Source organism: Equus asinus, chromosome 5 (assembly GCF_041296235.1).
Source record: "Equus asinus isolate D_3611 breed Donkey chromosome 5, EquAss-T2T_v2, whole genome shotgun sequence".
Lineage (NCBI taxonomy): Eukaryota > Metazoa > Chordata > Mammalia > Perissodactyla > Equidae > Equus > Equus asinus.
The window spans coordinates 5890625-5912944 of record NC_091794.1 but is presented as its reverse complement, the minus strand read 5'-3'; the positions used below and the strand labels follow the sequence as shown (position 1 = coordinate 5912944).

At 39.1% G+C, this 22320-nt stretch overlaps 1 protein-coding gene across 7 annotated transcripts in view; it reads left to right on the top strand.

Moving 5' to 3' along the window:
* The first annotated feature begins 20 nt into the window (after positions 1-20).
* IMPG2 (interphotoreceptor matrix proteoglycan 2) overlaps positions 21-22320 on the top strand; it is a 69252-nt gene continuing 46952 nt past the window's right edge. For 3 of the 7 annotated variants that reach the window (XM_070508674.1, XM_070508670.1, XM_070508669.1), the window contains exons 1-4: positions 21-3105; positions 12585-12751; positions 16138-16169; positions 16275-16298. In XM_070508674.1, coding sequence (XP_070364775.1) covers positions 2688-3105; positions 12585-12751; positions 16138-16169; positions 16275-16298 — 641 coding nt within the window. In that variant the 5' untranslated portion in view covers positions 21-2687. Of the gene's footprint in view, positions 3106-5794; positions 11731-12584; positions 12752-16137; positions 16170-16274; positions 16299-22320 lie in introns of those variants that run through there. The other 4 variants (XM_070508672.1, XM_070508673.1, XM_070508675.1 and 1 more) reach the window with 4 other exon arrangements.

Below are 22320 nucleotides of genomic sequence, written 5' to 3'. Positions count from 1 at the left end.
CTTACATTAATTTTTCTTCTTATTTTAATAGGCATATAGTTAATTTGATTTTCAGTTCGGGGCACAGTTTTTGAGCATCTACTTATAGCCGGCAATTTGCTAGGTACAAAAAATGAACAACAGCTCTTACTCTTGAATCATTTGTGCTCTAATGGGAGAAATGGACATATGAACATTTTCAATTTCTCTGGTAAAAGCAGTCAGAGTTTCTCTGAGAGCACAGGAAGAAGTTCAGCCTACGTGGGTGTGTGTGTCATAGTGAGAGGTGTACAGAGGCAGTAAGAGGGTTGTTGGTGGACAGGGAAAGCTTTTCTAGAGAAGGTAATACTGTTTTTAATTCACAACTCTTGGGATTAAAAAAAATGGTAGCTTTTTTTTTAAGTCATATCCAATCACTTTAACTAGGACTTATAAAAAGTTTAATCTCTCTTAAAATCAGCTTCTTTTTATCTTTGGGGGAAGCATACATCTAGACTTGTTATGCAGAGCCCTTTTCTAATCTGCTTCCAATATGTGTTTTGTCCTCATCTTCTCACTATCACCCAGTTTTTTGTTTTTAAAGATTTTATTTTTTTCCTTTTTCTCCCAAAGCCCCCAATACATAGTTGTGTATTTTTTAGTTGTGGGTCCTTCTGGTTGTGGCATGTGGGATGCCACCTCAGCATGGCTTGATGAGCGGGGCCATGTCTGTGCCCAGGATTCGAACTGGCAAAACCCTGGGCCATCGAAGCAGAGCTCGCGAACTTAAGCACTCAGCCACAGTGCTGGCCCCCTGTTACCCAGATTTTAGTCATATAAAATCATTCATTTATGCCTTAATTACTTTTGGCTTAATACCAAGCTTAAGCCCTTTCTTCATAGGAAATTATCTTAGGTTTCCTTTCTTTTAATACTCTTTCTTTGGAAAGGTACCCAGCTAAAATAAATGTGAAATGTCATCTGTGTCCTATATTTTTTTGTTGTGAAAACGACCTCTAATTGTTGAACTCTGTCTGGACTGGAAGAACTCTGAGTAGACATGTATTCTTTGAAGGCCTGCTTGACCAGAACTGTATAAAACCCTGTTGGAAACCAGAGGCCCCTGCTTCCCTCTGTAGAGACTCTTATAACTAAGCTTGTCCTTGTTGAAATTTGGAAACTGCCCAGGGGCTGTTAAAGGACATGGTTCTTTTAGGCTTCCTTCTGCTGGTGTGGCCTGTACCCACCCAGGTTGTCTCTTCTCTTACAACTGAGTGCATCCCTTTTGGGGGCTAGAGAAATCAGGGTCAGGACTAGTTTAGGATTCTCAAGAGAAAGGTGCTTTAGATCTTTACAAAACATTTTTTTTCCAGAGAATGTGACATAAGATATAAATTCACTGCTATTTGATAGTAAATCATAGCTTCCACAGGGATGTTGACTAATAGCTTTCTACTAGGTTTATTTGATAAAAACAACTGCCCTAATAAAAGAATTTTATCTGGTCCCATTGTGGTAAAAGATATCCTTTCTTGGTTACAAGTTCCTCATGTAGGTAAACACACTGGGCCTCCTGTTTATGAGCAAATTAAGCAATGAAGTTATCACATAGCTGTCATTTATATTGTGTGCTTAGTATGTGCCAGGCAGTATTCTAAGCATTTAACTAATTTAATCCTCACAACAGCTCTGTCATAAGTTAGCTTTACTATTCCTAGCTCATTTTGTAGATAAGGAAGAGACATAGTAAGTGGTTATAGTGAGAGATTTTCAAAGCTTTTTATCAAGGAAGGAAATTTACAAGACAGTAGCTTTATTACAAAGAGAAACAGCTCCGAGAAAACTGATTGTGTTTTGTACGTAACTCTGTATTTCTCAAGTAGATAGGTATAGTCAGTTTGGGCATTTTATGCTCACAAATCATAGGCCCTGGAGGAACCCAGAGAACATGTGAATCTATCAGGTTTGAGTAATAGATTCAGAAAAATTGTAAAACTCAGTGAATTGTATGTGAAACGTAGTATTTTTAAGTGAACTGCTTGTTAAAGGCAAGGAGAGTGTGTTAGTAAAGAGCTTAGCTGGCTAGATTAAAGAAATTGTCTCTCCCCATCTGTTCTAATTAGCTTATCTCTCCTGCTTTCATAGCGTGCTGGTTATTTCAGAAGGGAAGTGAGAGGTACTTTGAAAGGACACCATTTTTAATTTAAGCTAATTTATAATAGTTTTAGAATGGTTGTCAATTCTCAAACATAACCTTTTAAATGTTAGACCTTTCCTGTAAGAATTTGTTGTTGGAAGTTTCAAGGCTTTTGGTGCTCAGTTAAGGATTTCGGCCTTTCCTCGTTCCTTTGATTTTGGCCTATATGATTATGTTTCCTCATTTTGGGAAGATTTCTCTGGGTATTTTGATATTTGTCCTGATAGAAGGAAACCTTCCATCGTTAACAGGTATTTAAAAATCTACATTGTTTTTATCTTTCTTTGTAATATAATCTCTAAAAATAGCATTATTTGATATGACTGCTGTAAGAAATTGACTCAAATACTACTGTATTAATCTTTGATATTACTTCATTTAAACTGTTTTAAAATCTCTTTCAATAATTTTGGTTTTCCTCTTTTTGGTAATTCCTGGTTCAAAACTTACTTCCTCTTATTTCTTGTGCTGAAATTGGATATACACTTGATTTCAATAGCTAACAGTCTTGAAATAAAGGAGTAGGAATTAAATGGAGAAAAGATTGAATGCTTCACTCCTCCTCTCCTTAGGCGTGCATGTCCATAATCTGAGCATTGACTTCAAAATCCAAATGGCACAAATGTCAGTTTTGCTTTATTACCTTTCATACTGTACCTTAATTCACCATCAGAAGCCTTGTTTATGCTTTCACTCTGTAGCACAAACCTACTTACCTTTAGAAGAGATCCAAGAACCTGAGAGTGCAGTTTCTTTCCTCCTGACCAACTCAGCATCCACAGACCCCTCTCTGTCTACTGCGAAGAGAGGACCTCTGGACCACAGGGAAGCTGAGAGACGGTGGTTGCTCAGAAGAAGGCGATCTCTCTTTCCTAATGGTGTAAAAACCTGCCCAGATGAAAGTGTTTCAGAGGCTGTGGCAAACCATGTGAAATATTTTAAAGTCCGAGGTAAGCAAACACCCAAACCCTTGGGCTGGGTATGAAATTCAAACATAGTTCTAATGCATTTGTTGTATCTCATTATAATTCAAATTGTATTAATTTAGACAGAGACTGAACCAAATATCATCTTTCTACTAACTAGTGAAAAAGCACTTGCTAAGAATATAATATTTATATAGTGTCAGAGGAAAGTTTGCATTGTTTTATGAGAGGAAAGATCTTTTAAGCGCTTCAAAAATACCTGTTTGGGGCCATGCTGGTGGCGCAGTGGTTAGGTTTGCACACTCAGCTTTGGTGGCCCAGAGTTTGCTGGTTTGGATCCTGGGCATGGACCTATGCACTGCTTATCAAGCCATGCTGTGACAGGTGTCCCACATATAAAGTAGAGGAAGATGGGCACGGATGTTAGCTCAGGGCCAATCTTTCTCACCAAGGAAAAAAACCCCACTTGCTTTGGTGAGGAGGAAGTGAGGAAGGACAAGATAGAGGAAAATAAAGAAGGAGAAGATAAAGTAGCAGCTCAAACTGAAGGTTCCTGTAGCCCACGGCCTGGAAAATAGTAAGTGCTCAACAAACATTTGTGAATAAACACAAAAAAGAACACACCTGATTTCACTACCATTTCATCATCTTCAGTTTATTAGCATCACATCCAGATTATGCCCTTTTATTGGCTCTTGAGCAGCAAAAAGCAAAGTTTGGGAATTTTCCAAATATCTAAGGGACATACTATGGTCAATTAAGCAATTTTGGTTAGTAAATATAAAAAACAGAGAATGAATTCACATAATGAAAAGATCAAGGATAATATTGTTTAATTAAAAATAAAATCATAGCTAACATCTGTGCCAGTCTTTCTTTATTTTGTATGCAGGATGCTGCCACAGCGTGGCTTGATGAGTGGTATATAGGTTTGCACCTGGGATCTGAATCTGCGAACCTCAGGCCGCTGAAGCAGAGTGTGCGAACTTAACCACTACACCACCAGCCCCAAAACAAGTGTTTTTAAAATAAAAAATTTAATACCAGATATTAGATATATTTATACATTTGATTTTTTTGTTTGTTGAAGTGGCACAATGTATTAGCACCTTTTTTTCCCTAGTGTATTTATATATATCCTGATTGTGTTTTGAGGCTATCAAACATTACTAAGCAATAAGCTTTCCTTTTCCTTTTGTAATGGAAATCGGCTGACCTGGCCTTTTGTGTACAGGGCATACGCCAGAAGTGGCAAATTCCAGAGACAGTGTGAAGAGAATACAGGAACTGATGACGAGTGAGAACGATAGTTTGTAATTTATCAAAATATGAGTTCTCCTGCCTGTGTTTCACTGTGTATTGTCTTAAAATAGATCTGAATATCTAGATAGCTGCTGGTTAAACAGCGAAGAGGAGATAACCAGTCATTTAGGGAATGTGGTTATGCCTTTTAATTGCTTTGGTCTTGTGTTTTATAAATTCAAGAGATACTGTTGAAAAAGAAGCCAACAAAAAGAAAAATAAAGCATTCCTAGAATAATTGACTTTAAAATACAGATGCTATGAATGGGATCATTGGAAAGGGGCCTCATAAAGCTTAAAGGGTTGGCACAGCATATCAAGATTGTAACACTGTTGATATAGCTGTTACTGTCATGGTAAAGAGTAAATATTTTGTTTCTTATGTTTTTGAAAATAAGGAAAATGAGTATTTCAACATAGGTCTTGATTTTGAAGAGATAATTGGATTATGCCCTTAGAACCAAATGTTTGGAAACTGAAGGGAGAGATCCACTCAATGTCCAACCAAGGATCTTAGCTCTTCCCACCAAGCTTATTCAGTTAACGGTTTGCCCAATTTTTTCCTTCATAGAGAATTTAGCATCAGTTGCTAGTTGCTGTAACAAATTTGAAAAATATCTCCATTTAAGCAAGAAGCAACTGCATTTAACCTAATGATTTGTAAAATTAAACAGATATTTAGGGTGCTTGGAATAGAATGTCATTAATAGTATCCTCTTTTCTTTTTTTTTTTTAAATCCTATTTGCAGTTGGATCTTATAAAATATAGCTTTATTAAGGTGTACTTTGATGGATTATAAACTGCACATATTTAAAGTATACAGTTTGATTAGTTTTTTTTTCAGTGTGGTTAGTTTGGACAAGTGTATTTACCCTTGAAATCATCACTACAGTTGAGATAATGAATTTATCAGTCACCCCAACATTTTCTCATGTGCCTTTGTCATCCCTGCCTCCCTCCCTCAGTACCTGCCTTGACCCCAGGACTGAGGCGACCACTAATCTGCTTTCTATCCCTATGTGGTATTTGCATCTTCTGCATTTTTACATATAAATGTAATCATACTGTGTACTCTTTTTTGTCTGGCTTCTTTTACTCAGTATAATTATTTTGAGACTCATGCATGATTTTTTTATGTATCAATATTTTGTTGCCTTTTTTGTTGAGTAGTGTTTCATTTTATGGATATACCACATTTTGGCATATTTGAGTTGTTTTCAGTTATTGGTGAATACAAAGAAAGCTGTCATGAACGTTTGTGTACAAGTTTTTGTGGGAACATACGCTTTAATTTCTGTTGCCTAATAGGGGTGGATGGTTGGGTCACAGATGTATGTTTAACTTTTTTTTTTTACAGATTTTATTTTTCCTTTTTCTCCCCAAAGACCCCCCCCCCCCGCCCGCCCCAGTACATAGTTGTGTACTTTTAGTTGTGGGTCCTTCTAGTTGTGGCATGTGGGATGCCACCTCAGCATGGCCTGATGAGCAGTGCCATGTCCACACCCAGGATTTGAGCCGGCGAAACCCTGGGCCACCAAAGTGGAGCGCTCAAACTTAACCACTTAGCCACGGGGCCGGCCCCTGTTTGACTTTTTAAGAAAAGTTAAAGAAAAGTGCCAGACTATTTTCCAGTGTGGTTGTACCACCAGCCACGTATTAGGATTCCAGTTTCTCCACATCCTTGTGACACTTGGCATAGTAGTGAGTCTTTTTTAACTATAACTATTCTGGTGGGTATGTAGTGATATCTTATTATAGTTTTAATTTGCGTTGTCTTAATGACTAATGATGTTGAGCACCTTTGTCATGCACTCATTTGCCATTTGTATATCTTTTTTGGTGTAGAGTCTATTCAAATATTTTGCTCATTGAAAAGAGAATTGGGGTGTTTGTCTCATTATTGAAGTGCAAGAGTTCTTAATGTATTCTAAATCCAAATTCTTTGTCAGATATGTTTTGCATACATTTTCTCCCAAGGTGTGGCTTGTCTTTTTGTTTTCTTCGTAATGTCTTTTGAGGAACAGAAGTTCCTCAATAAATTTTTATAAGTCCAATTTATCAGGTTTTTTGGATCATGCTTGCTTTTGGTGTTAGCGTTAAATTTGCATAACCCAAAGTCACATAGATATTTTTCTGTCTTTTCCTGTAGAAGTTTTATAATTTTTAGGTTTTATGTTTAGCTCTATGATCTGCTTTGAGTTAGTTTTTGTATAAAGTATATATGGATCAAAGTTAAATTTATTAAAAATCTTCTTCTTTCTTGCCTCTGCACCTTTGTGGAAAATCAGTCTTCGTTATGGTGGGTCTATTTCTTCACTCTTCATTCTTTTCCGCTGAGCTCTTTGTCTGTTTTTATGCCATACCATACTGTCTTGATTACTGTAAGCTTTATAATATCTTTGAATCACATAGTGTAAATTCTTCAACTTTGTTCTTCTTTTTCAAATTTGTTTGGTTATGCTAGGTCCTTTATCTTCCATGTAAATATTAGAATCAGCTTGCCAATTTGTACAGAAAAGGCTACTGGCATTTTGATTGGGATAGTGTTGAGTCTATGGATTAATTTGGGAAGAATTGTCATCTTAACAATATTGAGTCTTCTGTTGGGCGAGCATGATATATCCCTCCATTTATGTAGGTTTTCTTCAATTTCTCTCGGCAGTGTTTTGTAATTTTCAGTGTATAGGTCTTACACATCTTTTTTACCAGATTTATCTATTTCAGTTTTTTCGTGCTATTGTTAATGGTATTTAATTTTTGATTGTTCCTTGCTAGTATATATACATACAATTGATTTTTGCATATTGAACTTTTATTCTGTAACTTTGCTAAACTCACTTATTATTTCTAGTAGCTTTTTTGTGTATTCTTTAGGGTTTTCTACATAGGTGATCATTTCATCTGCAAATATAGTTTTACTTCCTATCTTCCAATTTGTATGCCTTTTATTTCTTTTCTTGCCCTATTGCACCAACTTGATTGTTCCATATGCTTTGGGCTGCATGATTCTGAAAGGAAAATATATTACCCTAAAAAAAGACTTTGCTCCGTACTGGATTTCTTTGTACTGGATAAGATGCACAGCCTGAGCCCTCGTAACAGGATTAAAGAGAGATTAAATGCTGGCATTTCCTTCTTCAGAATATTGTCATCGCATTTTCCCTTCCTCCACCAGTTTCCACTGCAGATTTTCTCTGCCAGAAGAGAGGCATTTGTAGATTAGTTATCTTCTCAAAAATAGAAAGTCATCTTCAGCAGTAATGAAAGGCTACATGAAAATTATTAGACAAGAATGGAACTTCTGAACGTAACTCCTTCTAGGCCAAATAGTGAAGTATGTGATGTTTGTCTGTGGTAGAGTTTTGACTTCCTTAGTACCTCCTGCCCTGGAATCGTGCTCATGTCGCTCTTCTCTCTGCTGCTGGCAGTGTCCTGTCTAGGTTTCCATCTCTGAGCTCATGAATGCTCCAGACTTCCCCCAGTTCTGCTCCTCTATCAGAATGTGAGTTTTCTGAAGTCTATTATTCCAAGTTAGATAATTGGACCTTCTTATCAGATAGCTGCCAACTGGAAAGCTATTGGGTAAATTAAGGATGTGTTTCCTTCTGGAGGGAATTGCATTTTTTATGGTTTTATTGAGATATAATTCACATACCATACAATTCACTGACTCAAAGTACAGAATTCAGTGATTTTCTAGTGTATTCGCAGAAATGTGCAACCATCACTACCCTCAGTTTGAGAACATATTTCATCACCTCAAAAAGAAACCTCACACCCATTAGCTATCACTCTCTTATCCCTCTATCTCCCTGCCCATCTCCCCAGGCCTAAGCAACCACCGATCTACTTTTTCTTTCTATAGAAAGATTGTCTAACCTGGATATGACATATAAACGAGATAATATAATATGTGGTCTTTTGTGACTGGCATCTTTTACTTAGTGTAATGTTTTCAAGGTTTATCATTGTTGTAGCGTGTATCAGTAGTTTATTCTTTTTTATAGCCAAATAGTAACATTCTGTTGTATGGATATACCACATTTAGTTTATCCATTTGTCAGTTGATGGGCATTTGGAATTTCTCTTGAGTTTTAACTAGGAGTAGAATTGTTGGGTTATGGTATCTCTGTGTTAACCATATGAGGAATTGCCAGATTGTTTTCCAAAGTAGCTGCACTATTTTACATTCCTACCAGCAGTGTATGAGGTTTCTGATTTTTCCACATCTTTGCCAGTGCTACGATTTTCCTTTTTTAAAAAAATTATAACCATCCTAGCCTAGTATGTGTGAAGTGGTATCTTGTGGTTTTGATTTGCATTTCTCTAGTGACTAATAATATTGAGCATCTTTTTATATGCTTTTTGGTACTTGAATATCTTCTTTCAAAGAATGTCTTTAGGTCCTTTGCCATTTTTTAACTGGGTTATCTGTTTTTTTTTTTTTTTTCAGGGCAAGATTCACCCTGAACTAACATCTATTGCTGATTTTCCTCTTTTTTCTCCCCAAAGCCCCAGTGCATAGTTGTATATCCTAGTTGTAGGTCTTTCCAGTTCTTCTACATGAGCTGCTGCCACAGCATGGCAACTGACAGACAGGTGGTGTGACTCCACGACTGGGAAATGAACCTGGGTAGCTGAAACAGGAGCACCTAACTTTAACCACTATGCCATCAGGGCTGGCTCTGGATTATCTTTTATTATTGAATTGTAAGAGTTCTTCATATATTCTGGATACAAGTCCCTTATCAGATAAGTGATTTGAAAATATTTTCTCTCATTCTGTGGGTTGTCTTTTTACTTTCCTTATGATGTCTTTCATGCACAAAAGTTTTTGATTTTGATGGAGTTCAGTTTATCTTTTTGTTGTTGTTTTTCAGTATTGTTTTGGCTATTCCGGGTCCCTTGCAATTCCATATGAATTTTAGAATTGGTTGTCAATTTCTGTAAAGAAGTCCCCCAGTGTTCTGATAGGATTGCATCGCGTCTGTAGATCAATTTGCAGATATTGCCATTTTAACAATGTTAAGTCTTCCAATCCATGAACATGGAGAGTTTTTTCATTTATTAGATCTTCTTTAATTTTTTCAGCAGTTTTTTGCTTTTTCAGAGTATAACTTTTATATGTTTGTTAAATTTATTCCTGTTTTATTCTTTTTGATGCTTTTGTAAATGGAATTGTTTTCTTGTGTTCATTTTTGCTTTGCTCATTTCTAGTGTATAGACACACAACTGGTTTTTGTTGTTGTATCCTGTACCTTGGATACAATAATCTTGAATCCTGTGACCTTGCAGAACTTGTGTATTAGTTCTAGTAGGTTTTCAAGTGGATTTCTTAGGACTTCCTGTGTACAAGCTCATGTCATCTGCAAATAGAGATAGTTTTAGTTCTTCTTTTCCAGTTTTGATGCCTTTTATTTCATTTTCTTGGTTAAGGTTAGGCTTACCCTAAAAGAATGAATTTCTGATTGAGATCTTTTAGACCAAGCACTGGACTGCTGAGAGCTTTTTGTAGGAGGTGGGAGACATCCCCCGAAGTGTAATTTGTAGGAGACAGCTTATGCCATTCTTCTGTGAATCCATGAGAGAGGCCCAGAGAAGGCCTGCTGTGAAACCTGGTATGATTTCTATCACTCTGGGTGCTCCAACTACATTTATTCAGTGCACAATAATGCTCTTCTAGAATTTTATGAAAAATTTTAAACATACAGAATAGTTGAAAGAATAGTATAGTGAACACAATATTCTTACCACCTAGCTCCATAGTTAACATGTCATATTTGCTTTCCTACGTCTATCTAACCAACTGTCTTATTTCTTAGGTGTATTTCATAAGTTAGAGACACCACACACTTATTTCATAAGTTAGACACCCCCTGCACACTTCAGCATAAGTATTGTTAATAGAGCTTAATATTTGTTTACATTTTTAAAAAGTGAAATTTACATAGAGTGAAATGCATAAACATAAGCATACCATTTGGTGAGTGTTGACTAATGTACACACTAGTGTAATCCAAACCTCTCTTAAATTTTGGAGCAGTATCACCCAAGAAAGTTCTTTTATTTCCCTTCCCAGACAGTTATCATCCCCTACCTGCAACCACCCTTCTGATTCTTTTAAACCATAGCTTAGTCTCACCCATCTAGGACTTAATGTAAACAGAACAGTATGTACTCTGTTGTGTAAGGCTTCTTTCACTCAGCATTTTGAGACTCATCCATGTTGTTGCATGAATTAGTAATTTGTTCCTTTTGATGCCGTTGTGTGACCATTTGTTTTTTTATTTTCTTCTTGATAGCTATCTGGGTTATTTTCATTTTTAAGTTGCTATGAATAAAGGTGCTCTGGCATTGAACGTAAGTCTTTCTGTGGATATATGCTTGCCTTTCTCTTGAAGGAATACCTAGGAGGGGAATTGCTGGTTTGTTGTATATTTAGTTATATGAGAAACTACCAGTGTTTTTTTCCAAAGTTGTTCTACTGTTTTACATTCTTACCAAAAACAAGGGTCTGATTACTCCACATCCTTGCCAAAATTTGGTGTTGTCCATTTAAAAAATTTCACCCATTCTGGTTTACGTGTGGATGCCTTAATTTGCATTTCTCTGAAGATGAATGATAGTGAGTACTTTTTCCACATACTCATTGGCTGTTTGTATCTCTTCCTTTGTAAAGTGTCTGTTCCAGTCTTTTACATGTTTTTGAAATTGGAGTATTTGCCTTTTTATTAGGGAGTTGTAGAAATTCTTTAAATAAGCTAAATACCAGTTCCATGTCAGATACATGAATTTTGAATGTTTTCTGCCAGAGGTATGGCTTGTCTCTTCATTTTTATTAATAATGTCCTTGATGACTAGAAGTTTTTGGTTGTGATGAATTCTAATCTCAGGTTTTTTTTCTTTGATAGTTGTTGCTTTCTATGTCCTGTCTATGAAATCTTTTCCTATCCTCAAGTCTTGAAGATGTTCTTCTGTGTTTTCTTTTAGGACCTTCATAGTATTACCCTTCATGTTTCAAATTATTTTTTGTATATATTGTGAAGAAGTTATTGAGATTTTCTCTTTCCTTATAGATATGTAGTTATTCGGTCTCAGAAAATCTTCAATACTTTCTTTGAATCACCTCATTTCATAACCAGACCTTACTGACATTTACTTTTTGCTTGTTTTTACCAACCCAGACTTTCACCTTTGTGTTGTCTTCTGGTGTGTCCTAAACTTCCATTTGGAAGTTTGAAGAAGTAGAAAGGAAGAACTATGAGTCCACAAGTGGTCGCTCTGCCTCAGTCAGCCCCTCTGGAGTCTTCTGTGTGCTGTAGGATCAGAAGTTCTAAAGAGCAGTAGTAAGGATGCAGTTAGTTCACTGAAGGAGAAACTACGTTTGCAACCAAAGGTTTAGTTCAACCCTGGAAAACCAGTCGATAGAAAAACTTTCAACATTCATGTATTTTACTCTCTCTTAAAGCCGAAGAGTTCTTTTTTGGTTCAGACTATCTTCTTCCATCAAATAGCTGTCAGACAACCAGAATTCAAAATGATAATAATATTTGACATTTTGGGGTTTGTGAGGAAGATTGTCCCTGAGCTAACATCTGTTGCCAGTCTTCCTCTTTTTGATAAGGAAGATTGTCCCTGAGCTAACATCCGTGCCCATCTTCCTCTACTTTGTATATGGGATGCCACAACAGCATGGCTTGATGAGCAGTGTGTAGGTCCACCTTAGGATCCGAACCAGCGAATCCCAGACCACCAAAGTGGAGATCACAAACTTAACCACTACGCCACTGGGCTGGCCCCTCTCATATCTTTTTATCACTGAATAATATTCCGTCATGGATGTACCACAGTTTGTATATCCATTCACCTATTGAAGTGAACTCAGCATCAGCTCCACTTTTGTAAAGCATAAACATGGATTTTTTTGTATTTTTTTTAAGAAATCAGCAATTAGGAGGTGAATCAGTTCCCTCTGCAAGGGAAAGGAGTGAGGAGTACAGCAATTCTCTTCAAATCTGAAGAGTTTGAATGGGCCATATATAAACAGAAGGGCTTTGACTGAGAATCGTTCTCATGTCCCTCTAGAAAGGATGCTGTGGGCAAGAGTGTCTCGGGAATCTGAATAAACAGGGCCGTGTGCGTTGCGAGAAGCCCAGAGTGCTATAGCTTTCAATAAACTGCCTCTCTGTCCATTTTCCAGTGTGCCAGGAAGCTGTGTGGGAAGCCTTCCGGACTTTTTGGGATCGACTTCCTGGGCGTGAAGAATATCGTTACTGGATGAATTTGTGTGAGGATGGAGTCACAACGATACTTGAAATGGCCACAAATTTTAGCGAGTCTGTGGAACATAGGAGCCTCATTATGAAGGTAAGTGTGGTCCCAAGGGAAGGAGCCGCTGCGCTGCTGTAGGAGTGCGTGTACACGGCCAAGGCCTAGAGCAGGGGGAAGCAAATGCGCAGCCCCTGCAGTGGCTTGCTCTTGTGGCATTAGGCTGTCTGAGTGAGCTGCTGGGCGCGCCTCTCTGTAGCCCTGGCTCGGACATGACAGCAAATGTCTTTAACCCAGGAGGAGGCTCGGGCTTGTTAACAAACATAAATGTTTGGAAGTAATACTCAGCACAGATTTAGGCTAAGAATATTAATCTGTGAGAGTCAAACATTCTTACAAAGTTTTGTATATTATTCAGAGTGGATGCCAATGACTCTAATTAAGATAGAGGATATAGTTCATTGAATAAACGTTTGATAAAGTATAAATATGATTCTAATTAATCAGTTTGCTTACTTGTTTCCTACTTAGTTTATTCTTAGCAAAGGATTAATAAGCATACATATAGATAAACTACCTGCCCACCTTTCCCTTTTCATGTCGCACGCATGTATTCATGAGAACAAAATGAAACCGTTCAGACATTTGCGGTAAACTGCTCATGCTGTCTGATATGCCCTGTATCCTTGTGCTTCTGTTCCAGTCCTACATGTCCTCAGCTGGTGAGGAGTCAACTCCAGCCTAGCAGATTTAGCTCCCATAATTCTTTCTTCATTCCTTAGTGTCCTATGTCTTACCTTTTGTTATCATTAGTTGTATATGTGACTAATTCCTTTACTAAACTGTGAGCAAGGATTATGTCTTTGTTTGTTCATTTTTGCATTTTCTTGATAAAGTAAATATGCAGTAGATATTTGTTGAAATAAAAGTACATACACAATTGCTGCAATGTCTTTTTCCTATCTATTGCAATTTATAGACTTTATATATATTATTTTAAAGACTGGTTCTAAGTATGATATACTTTAGAGAGACTGAGGAAAGAATTATTGACTGAATAACTCTGAGCTATTTTTGTTTGGGTCTAATAAAAGTAGATTAGAACATCTTAAAGTAATACAATATATTATCCTATTCCTTCTACTTCTAAAATTTTACTTCTAGTAGAGGCATACTATTAATTTCTTTTAACTTTTGGTTCTACAGAGGAACTTGCCTCATTAAATGGAGGCAAGTTGGGGAGAGAAGGATGGTCTGATAAACATGAGTGGACCCAAGACAAATTTTGCAGGGTTATAAACATTTTGAAGGTGTACAGGGTTTTGTGTATTTTGAAATGAACTGAACTTTTAATTATGGTACCTCATGCTTTAAGCCAAGGTATTACATTTTTTTATTTTGTCACACTTTTAACTGCTCAGTATTAATACTTATTAGAATAGTTACCAGTTATTCAGTATGTACCATGTACCAGGCTATGTATTAAGTCCATTAAAAACATTTTACCTAATAAACAGCAACACTACAGGGAGGTAGTAATGTCCCCAATTTATAGATAAGGACACTAAGCATCAGGGTTATTAAATTCCTTATCCTGGATCACAAAACCAGATGGGCTGGAGCTTACGTTCAAACCCACTTCTCTTCCAAAATTTATGATCTCTCCCCTATGCCATTGGGTCTCCCTTCTCAATCATTAACAGTTTTTCAAATTGCAGTGGCTAATATGGGATAGCTATTCAATGAAAAAAAACGCACACATATCTATACGTGCACACAAATATACATATTTATATTTATATTAGCATTGTCAGTCTCAGTTGTGTCTGTGATATAGGATCAACTTATATAGCAGCAAATGTATATGATGTAGAGTTAGCGTTACCATAACAACGGCCTCTCGTGATGTTACATTGGAAGGTGTCTCTTGCAAGCGGAAGTTTTAGTAAGCTAAGATTTGAAGGCATAGGAAATACACTTTCAATGATTATTTAGTAGAACATGCAGACAAAGCGGGTGATGTGTAGCCTGGATTGAGTCTTAAATACAAGGACAAGTTAGCTAAATGAGGAGGAGTTGAGGATGGACGTTCTCGGCAGAGGGGACAGCAAGAGCCAAGTGTTTGTAGGGAATGGCTTGGGCTGATATCACAGAAGCGTAGACTAGAAGTGACGGGAGATCAGACTGGAAAAGTGAGGAACTTAAGTTTGGATTTAACTCTGTAGCTGACAGATTGTACGTGGATGAGTCACAGGAGCTGCTTGGATAGTTTTGGATTTTAGTAAGATCATGATGGTTTCTGTAGACCATAGGATGGATCAGAGGGGCCAAGACTAGAGCAGAGAGACAGGCGCTGCTCCAAGCCGAGGAGGAGGGTCCTAACTAGACCATGAGATGGAGAAAGGGAGCATGAGGAATGTAAGTAGGAAAACAGATCAGTGGGACTCTGTGATGGATGAGATAGGAGTGGGATTGGATGGAGGAATGGCTCAGGAAGACTCTCAGTTTCTAGCTTGATGACTCAGATCGAGAGCTCAGGCAGGGAAGCAGCTTGTAAAAGTTGCAGAGGAGAATGAGTTCACTCTTGAATGTATTATTGTGAGCCATCTGTGAAATGTGAGTTATTGCTTGATGTTTAGGTCTGAAGCGAAGGAGGATGGTCTCGGTTATAAAGATAGCTATAGGAGTCATCAGCCGTGAGGGAGTAATTGACCGTAGGAGTGGCTGCGATTGTTCCAGGGGAGTCTGTAGAGTAGGAAGATCAGTGAGTTATTTATAAACATCGTGAGAGTTATGTAGAGTAATGGTCTCCATTTTACAGATGAGGAAATCGAGGCCTGGCACCAGAGAGATTTTGGGATTTGCCTCCATAGCTAAGCAAAAGAAAACGGGACTTGAAACTAGGTCTTCTGATTCCAAGTTTGTGTTCTTTTTCTCATAACTGGTCTCAAAATAAAACCACTAATTTAGAGGAGACTTGGGGACAATTTGCTTTGGAATGCCCCAGCGGAATAATCCAATTATTGATACAACTTATCTTTTAAATGTCTGAATTCTGGAGAAACAGACTTAGCAGTTATTTTGTCCAGTGCTTATGTTATTCTAGGATGAGAGATTCTATAAATACGTTAGATCACAAAATACATTGATTCTACGTCCTTAGAAGGTTAATGTAAAACTCAACTGATCTCTATCTTGTAGACCTTTTTTGGAATGACTAGCAGGTAAAGTCTGCTGATCTGTGCCTGTTAGAGAGAGCACAGGAAGTTTTGGGTACACAGAGACTGAGCGTTGGGTGTTCCCACAGTCACAAAACAAACTCGGCATTGTTAGTACCTTGCTTTAACTATTGGTCTAACCAGAGCGAATAACAGCGTACATTCTGTAATGTTAGGGCATTAGTGTTCTCTGTTAATAAGTTTTATTTACTGCTGAATAACTGTCACTGAGTCACACAGTCATTTTTATGTCTTTGTTTTCCTTAGAAACTGACGTACACAAAGGAACCTGTAAGCAGGTGAGTGTCTTTTTCCCCCTGAGTTCATGTTTGGCAACAGAGATGTGTCATACCTACTCCAAGACTCACCCCAAGTTTAATGGTCCCTTTCTGTTTTCCTGCCAGTTCCTGCAATGACCAGGCCTGTGGGTAAGTGCCAAATGCTCTTCCTGGTCTTGAGGCCACTAGCCTTTCAAGACCACCACCACAGCCACTGTGCTTGTTTACTGTCTGACCTTAGCAGCAGACAGGCTTGTCCTCTCTCTTGGGTGAGAAAATAGATTTCTGGAAATGGAATGTGGGATGATCTGTTGCTGAGGCTTATGGGCTAATAGTAAAATTGTTGTGAATGGTACACCATAGTGGAGGGTAGTTTATTAAATGATGGGTGGTGGTGCAGGTCACTTTATTGAGTAGTGATGGTTATGATCTTGAAACAGGAATAGCACAACCTTGATGGGTCTTCCAGATTATGATGAGAGTTAAGGTCGTTTCTGGCTCCTGAGCAGTAGCAATAAAAAGCAGATCATGGAAGGTGAGGAATTTTGAGCCTGTAGGGGCTAAAGATTTCCAGTTCTGTCCATACTCAGAATTTCTAGATTATCCCAGCATGGGAGTGTTTGTTTAGAAAAGCACATTTAGGCATACCATCAAGTCAGAGTCCAAAATTTTGCCTCAAATTAGAGGAAAGGACAGATTGAAGAACCTAGTAGGTGAGTCGGTGTCCAAAAACCAGCCTGCGCAGCAGAGTCCAGACAAACCATAGCTGGAGTGCACATGTGGGTGGAGCAGGATGTCTGTAAGTTTCACGTCAAACACGAGTCGACAGGAGGGAAGTGGGCTCCGTGTGGTCTCCTTGTTCACAGAGCTAACATGACCATGAGTCCCTGCTGCGGCCTGGGATTGAGCACTACTTAGATGTGGGGCCATGTGGTTTCTCGGGTGTGGGCTCTTCACCACTGAGGGGCAGAGCTCGGAGCTTCCTTGTGATGGCCATTGCAACACACAGGCAGTGGACTAAATGCTCTGGCGAGTCCCAGCAGCCCCAGTAATCGTCCCGATTGTCCCTGATGAAAATGACAGCACATTTTACACATCTTATACAATTAAGAAGTATATAAATACTGTAATACTTAATCTGGAAGAAGCTCTGAAGTCTGCTTGTGGAAGTGGAAAGGTGGTAGCTTGTGAATTGCGGTGAAGTGGTGGAAGGAGGGTTATGTGAAATAGGATGGGAAGTTGTAACACAGTATGAGGATGAGTGTGGCTCGTAACACTGGGGCAGCTGGAAGAGGTTTGAGGGGTAGTATGTGTGTGTTCTGTGTATTCCTATGTGGTTCTCTTCAACTGGGTGCGATTTTCTGCATTCACCTAGTGTTTCTTGCAACAAAATTGCATGTAAGTAAAGGAAAAATTTGCGTTATGCTCACAAATATATATTAATCACATTGGAACAAATTCAGAAAGAGGCATCATAGCAGAATTGACTGTATCATATATTTTTATCGATAAGGCACTGTCTGTATTAGCTATAATTTGTTGTTAGTGCTGTCCCATGGATTCCGACTCCTAGTGACCCTGTGGACAGCTGAGTGGGACCTGCCCGGTCTTTTTGCGCCATCCTCTCACCTTCCAGTGCTATATCAGACAATGCTCTGCTGCTGTTCACAGGGTTTTCATAGTCAGTTTTTTGGAAGTGGGTGGCCAGGTCCTTCTTCCTAGTCTGTCTGAGTCTGGAAGCTCCACTGAAACCTGTCCACCATGGGTGACCCTGCTGGTATTTGAAATCCTGGTGGCATAGCTTTCAGCATCACAGCAACACGCAGCTGCCACAGTGTGACAACTGACAGACAGGTGGTGAGGTTCCCTGCCTGGCATATGAACCTGGGCCACAGAGATCACTGCCAGATAGAAACTGCTAGACCTACCATCAGGGCTCCTAGGTATAATAGGGGATTCAAAATATTATTCACTATTCTTAGAAAATTAGGCCTGTATAAAAACTACAATATGTATGAGCTAAAATATAAGTGAATTTTGAGAATTTTATAGTTTGTATCCTTCCTATGAAACGAGAGCAGAACAGGTTGGGGTGGGGCAAAAATTGTCACCTGTGGTAGTTGCTGAAAGGGGGTGACCTGGGGTCATATACCACTAGTGGAATCATGGGAATGGCCTAAGGATTCCCTCAGCCCCTCTTTCTCCAGCTTGAGTACTGTGGTGATCCATTAAAACCCTTAATTTGCCATCACTTTTCTGTATTCAAATTTATTTTTATGATTTTTTGAGATTACTCTTGTATTCTCTCTGTGTTAAGAGATTCTTGCATTGATTTTCTATTGTTGCTGTAATAAATTACCCATATAAAAACTTGGGTAGCTTGAAACACGTCAAATTTATCTTAGAGTTCTGTGGTTCAGAAGTCTGACATGGGTCTCAGGGTGTTGCTGGGTCTGCGTTTTTTTCTGGAGTGTCTAGGGGAGAATCTGTTTTCTTGCCTTTTCCAGCTTCTAGAGGTTGCTGCCTGCCGCAGTTCTTTTCTCTAATGTAAATTGCTCCTTCTGTGTGAACTCTCACCCATCTGCTGACGTGCAGTTTGCACCAAATACTTTGCTGTATATTGTTTACAGCTTCCCCTACTATCTGCCAAATCTCTTTAAAAAAAGTGTTTTCTGCCTTACAACCCCACATCACATCTTACCTCATAAATCTCCGCCTGTCGTTTCTCTTTCTCCTGTCTTCAACTTGTCCCATTACTAATTCCTTCCTATTAGCATGTCCACCTTCTCAAGTCTCTCCATGTTTCCTATTTTACAAAAGGCCCTCCTCCAGCACTTGTCTCCATTACAGCCAGATGCCTTGAAAGTATCTCCATGTAGCTCCATCATGGCTTGACCCCCTGCTATCTGGGCATACTATTGTGTCCTCAGTGGCCAGGACAAGGCCCAGCCTAGGCTATGTGCTCACTAAATATTTGTTAAATGAATAACTGAATTTCTGCTTAGTCACCCAAGTGCATTGTCAGGTCTCTGGTGCCATTCTCAGAATAAGGACTGTTCTTTGGCATTTTTTTTGTACCTCAATCACATTTTCAGTTGAGGATGCCTGTCATAGATCACAAAGGCAGATAGGCATGTTTTTTAGCAAATGCTTAATTCTTTTTGGAATGGTGTGTCCCTGCTTCTTTAGCCTCTGTTTTCCCTTTATTGCTTGGCGTGTCATACCTGTTAGAATGCTTCTGCACATACTATTTTCTGCAGTTTTGTCAACACCTTTGTGAAATAGGTAGGGCAGGGACGTGTCCTGTTTTGGAGATTAGGTTCTTGAGGTCCAGAGCAACTGAGGTGTCTTCCCAAGTCATACACAAAGTTAATGGTACTCCTGGGACTAGCACCCAGCATTCCTGGCTTTGTGCCTTGAGTTCTTTCATTGTCACGTGCTGGTTACAGTTAACAGATTCAAGAGCAAAGCAAAGTATGGAAAATTGTCAAGGGGAGTAGTAATCTAGATATGAAATTGTGGTTGGCTTGTTTCACTATATTTCTGAGCTTAGGTTCCATGTGGCTGTGGTATCTTTTGACACAATCCCATCTGAACCCCACTGAATGGTTAGACAGTAGGAGTGAGGAATAAGTTCTGTGCTGGATGAGCTGAGGAAATGAGACAGTAGGAGGTTGTTTGCTGCTAGTATTGAGCTAAAGGTCTTAGCTGAACAACTTCAAATTTGTGGTTTGGCCTGGAAATGAAGCAGCATTTCTGTCCCGAAACTCAATGCAACTGTGTTCTAGTTCTCTTGTGAGTGACATCTTAGGGGTCCCTGCAAGAGGCATACCTGGTGAGAAAACGTGAAAGGATTCCTAAGTGTTCCTTACTGTCTTTGAAAGGGGAGTGGGAGGGGGAGGGCTTAAGTGCTGGGGTGTGATTTGATAAGTGGTTTGAATAACTGTGAGTTGCCTGCTTATCCTCGTTAAAATAATGTTCTTTTGAATTCAGTAAGTGAAAGCTAGTCATCCTGAGTAAGCAAACTTCTCCGTTCTGAATGCTTACTTAGAGAATTAGCTTAACTTTGAGGTGGGGACAATTTGACCGACCCCAGATGAAGTCTGCTTTCTCTGCCACACCATTCCTTCCATTCTAGTTACCGTATGGTGCTTGGCCACTTTGTCTTGCTTTGATCTCTCTGCTCTTCATACCTGCTTGCTCTCCACATCTCTCCAAATCTGACTGGTTTTCCCTTCCTCTTTCTGGGACCTTACACACTTTGACTTTTGAATTGGTTAGTTTATGTAGGTATAATTAAGACCAAGTGAAACCATCCCGGTTGCCCTTCTAGAGGGTATGGGTCACATCAAGGCCATGTTGTGAGGAATTAGGTGGGTAAGAGTGAGGTTTCTGGAATCGAATGGACCTATTTTACATCACAGGTCCTCCATTGGTTAGCTCTGTGACCCAGAGCAAATTCTTAAGCTCTTCTGGCGTTAGTTTTCTCATCTGAATAGGTGGGGATAATAGTATCTTCCTCTTAAGGTCTTTGTGAGTTAACCAAGATAAACCACTTAGCACAGTGCTTGACACATGATGAGGACTCAGTAAATTTGGCTGTAATCATTCTTGCTGAAAGGGGAACTGTTTACAGTTAGGGATTTTAGACATGGTCTTAGCCCATATTGAATCATTGTGTGACCCTGGGAAAATTGCTTTACCCATTTGGGCCTTGATTTTTTGTCTATAAAATGAGGTATAGGGAAGGGGTTCTGCCTTTTGGACAGCTGATAGACCCTCTTCGGGCCTGGTTATGTTAATGTCTGTTCCCAGCGTATCTGAGTCCCGTTTTATGAGCTCTCCTTCCTGCCGCCCAAGAAGCCTCTCGACGCCTTCTCATCACCCAGGCCTTCCCCTGCTCGTCACTCATCATAATAACTTATCTCAATGTCATATTCCTTTGGGTTCTTCTAGATGACAGCTCACTTATAAGCAATTTCCTGTGAATGCACTATAAATAACCAACAGTGATAGGTTTGGTGTAATGATTTAATGTGTTATTCTTTTATTTTGAAAACCCAGAGGACTCTTTATGGTGAGTTTTTTAAAATCTACATTTGTCAAATTTTCTACCAAAGCCTGGGAGTTTAGAGAACATAGTGCTAGTTGACTCCCCCACTCTAGTTCCGGTCATGAAATGTCCTTGTATTATTATATTTTATCTTAATATTCATTTAAACTTTATGTTCTATCCACAATATAGCCATTTTGGGGGGGGATGTTTTTGGTGAGGAAGATTGGCCCTGAGCTAACATCTGTTGCTAGTCCTCTCTTTTTGCTTGAGGAAGATTGTTGCTGGGCTAACATCTGTACCAGTCTTCCTCTGTTTTCTATGTGGGATGCTGCCACAGCATGGCTTGATGAGTGGTGTGTAAGTCCACACCCTGGATCTGAACCAGCAAACCCTGGGCTGCCAAAGCAGAGTACACGAACTTAACCACTGTGCCACCGGGCCAGCCCCTACTGTGTTTGTTTTAATATTAAAATATTTTAAATCACATATCAGTTGTTACTTAGGTCCCCACCTCCCTATGCTTCAAGTAAAATTGATGCTTCAAGATGTGCGCCAGGTTTATCTGTGGCTTTGAGTACCCCTCCCTACCACCCGCCCTGACCTAATTTAGAGCAGCAGGGCAGTCTGAAGGAGTGGTTCTGAAGACGGGCCTCACTGGACCATTGGCAAGTCTGTGAGGGAGACAGTTTTGACTGTGATGGAGTCACCTTAGGATCTGATCCTTGTAAAGTTGAAGAGAGTTTTCAATTGCTATGTGTTGAAAACTGATGTAATCACCATCCAGCCCCTTTGAACAAGGTTAATGGAACAGCCTTTTCTCCTTAGGACATGCATGCAAACTTTAAAGTTCTAAAACTTGCCCAAATTGTTAGAATTTAAATTTTGGGGCATGAGGAGATAGGGACTTGCAGACAACCACTTTCTTGGTGGCGGCTTTCTCAGGTGTCTTCTGCTCTTTGCTTGCTGTTGCAGGGTGACGTGGTTGAGGATGGTTGGGAGACCTGAAGCCTATTAGCCATGTGGCCTACAGCCAGTCATTTCTCTAAGCTTGACTTTCTTTATATAAAAAACGTATGATTTCTATGGTCTCTCAAATGAGATGAGATTTGTGCTGAT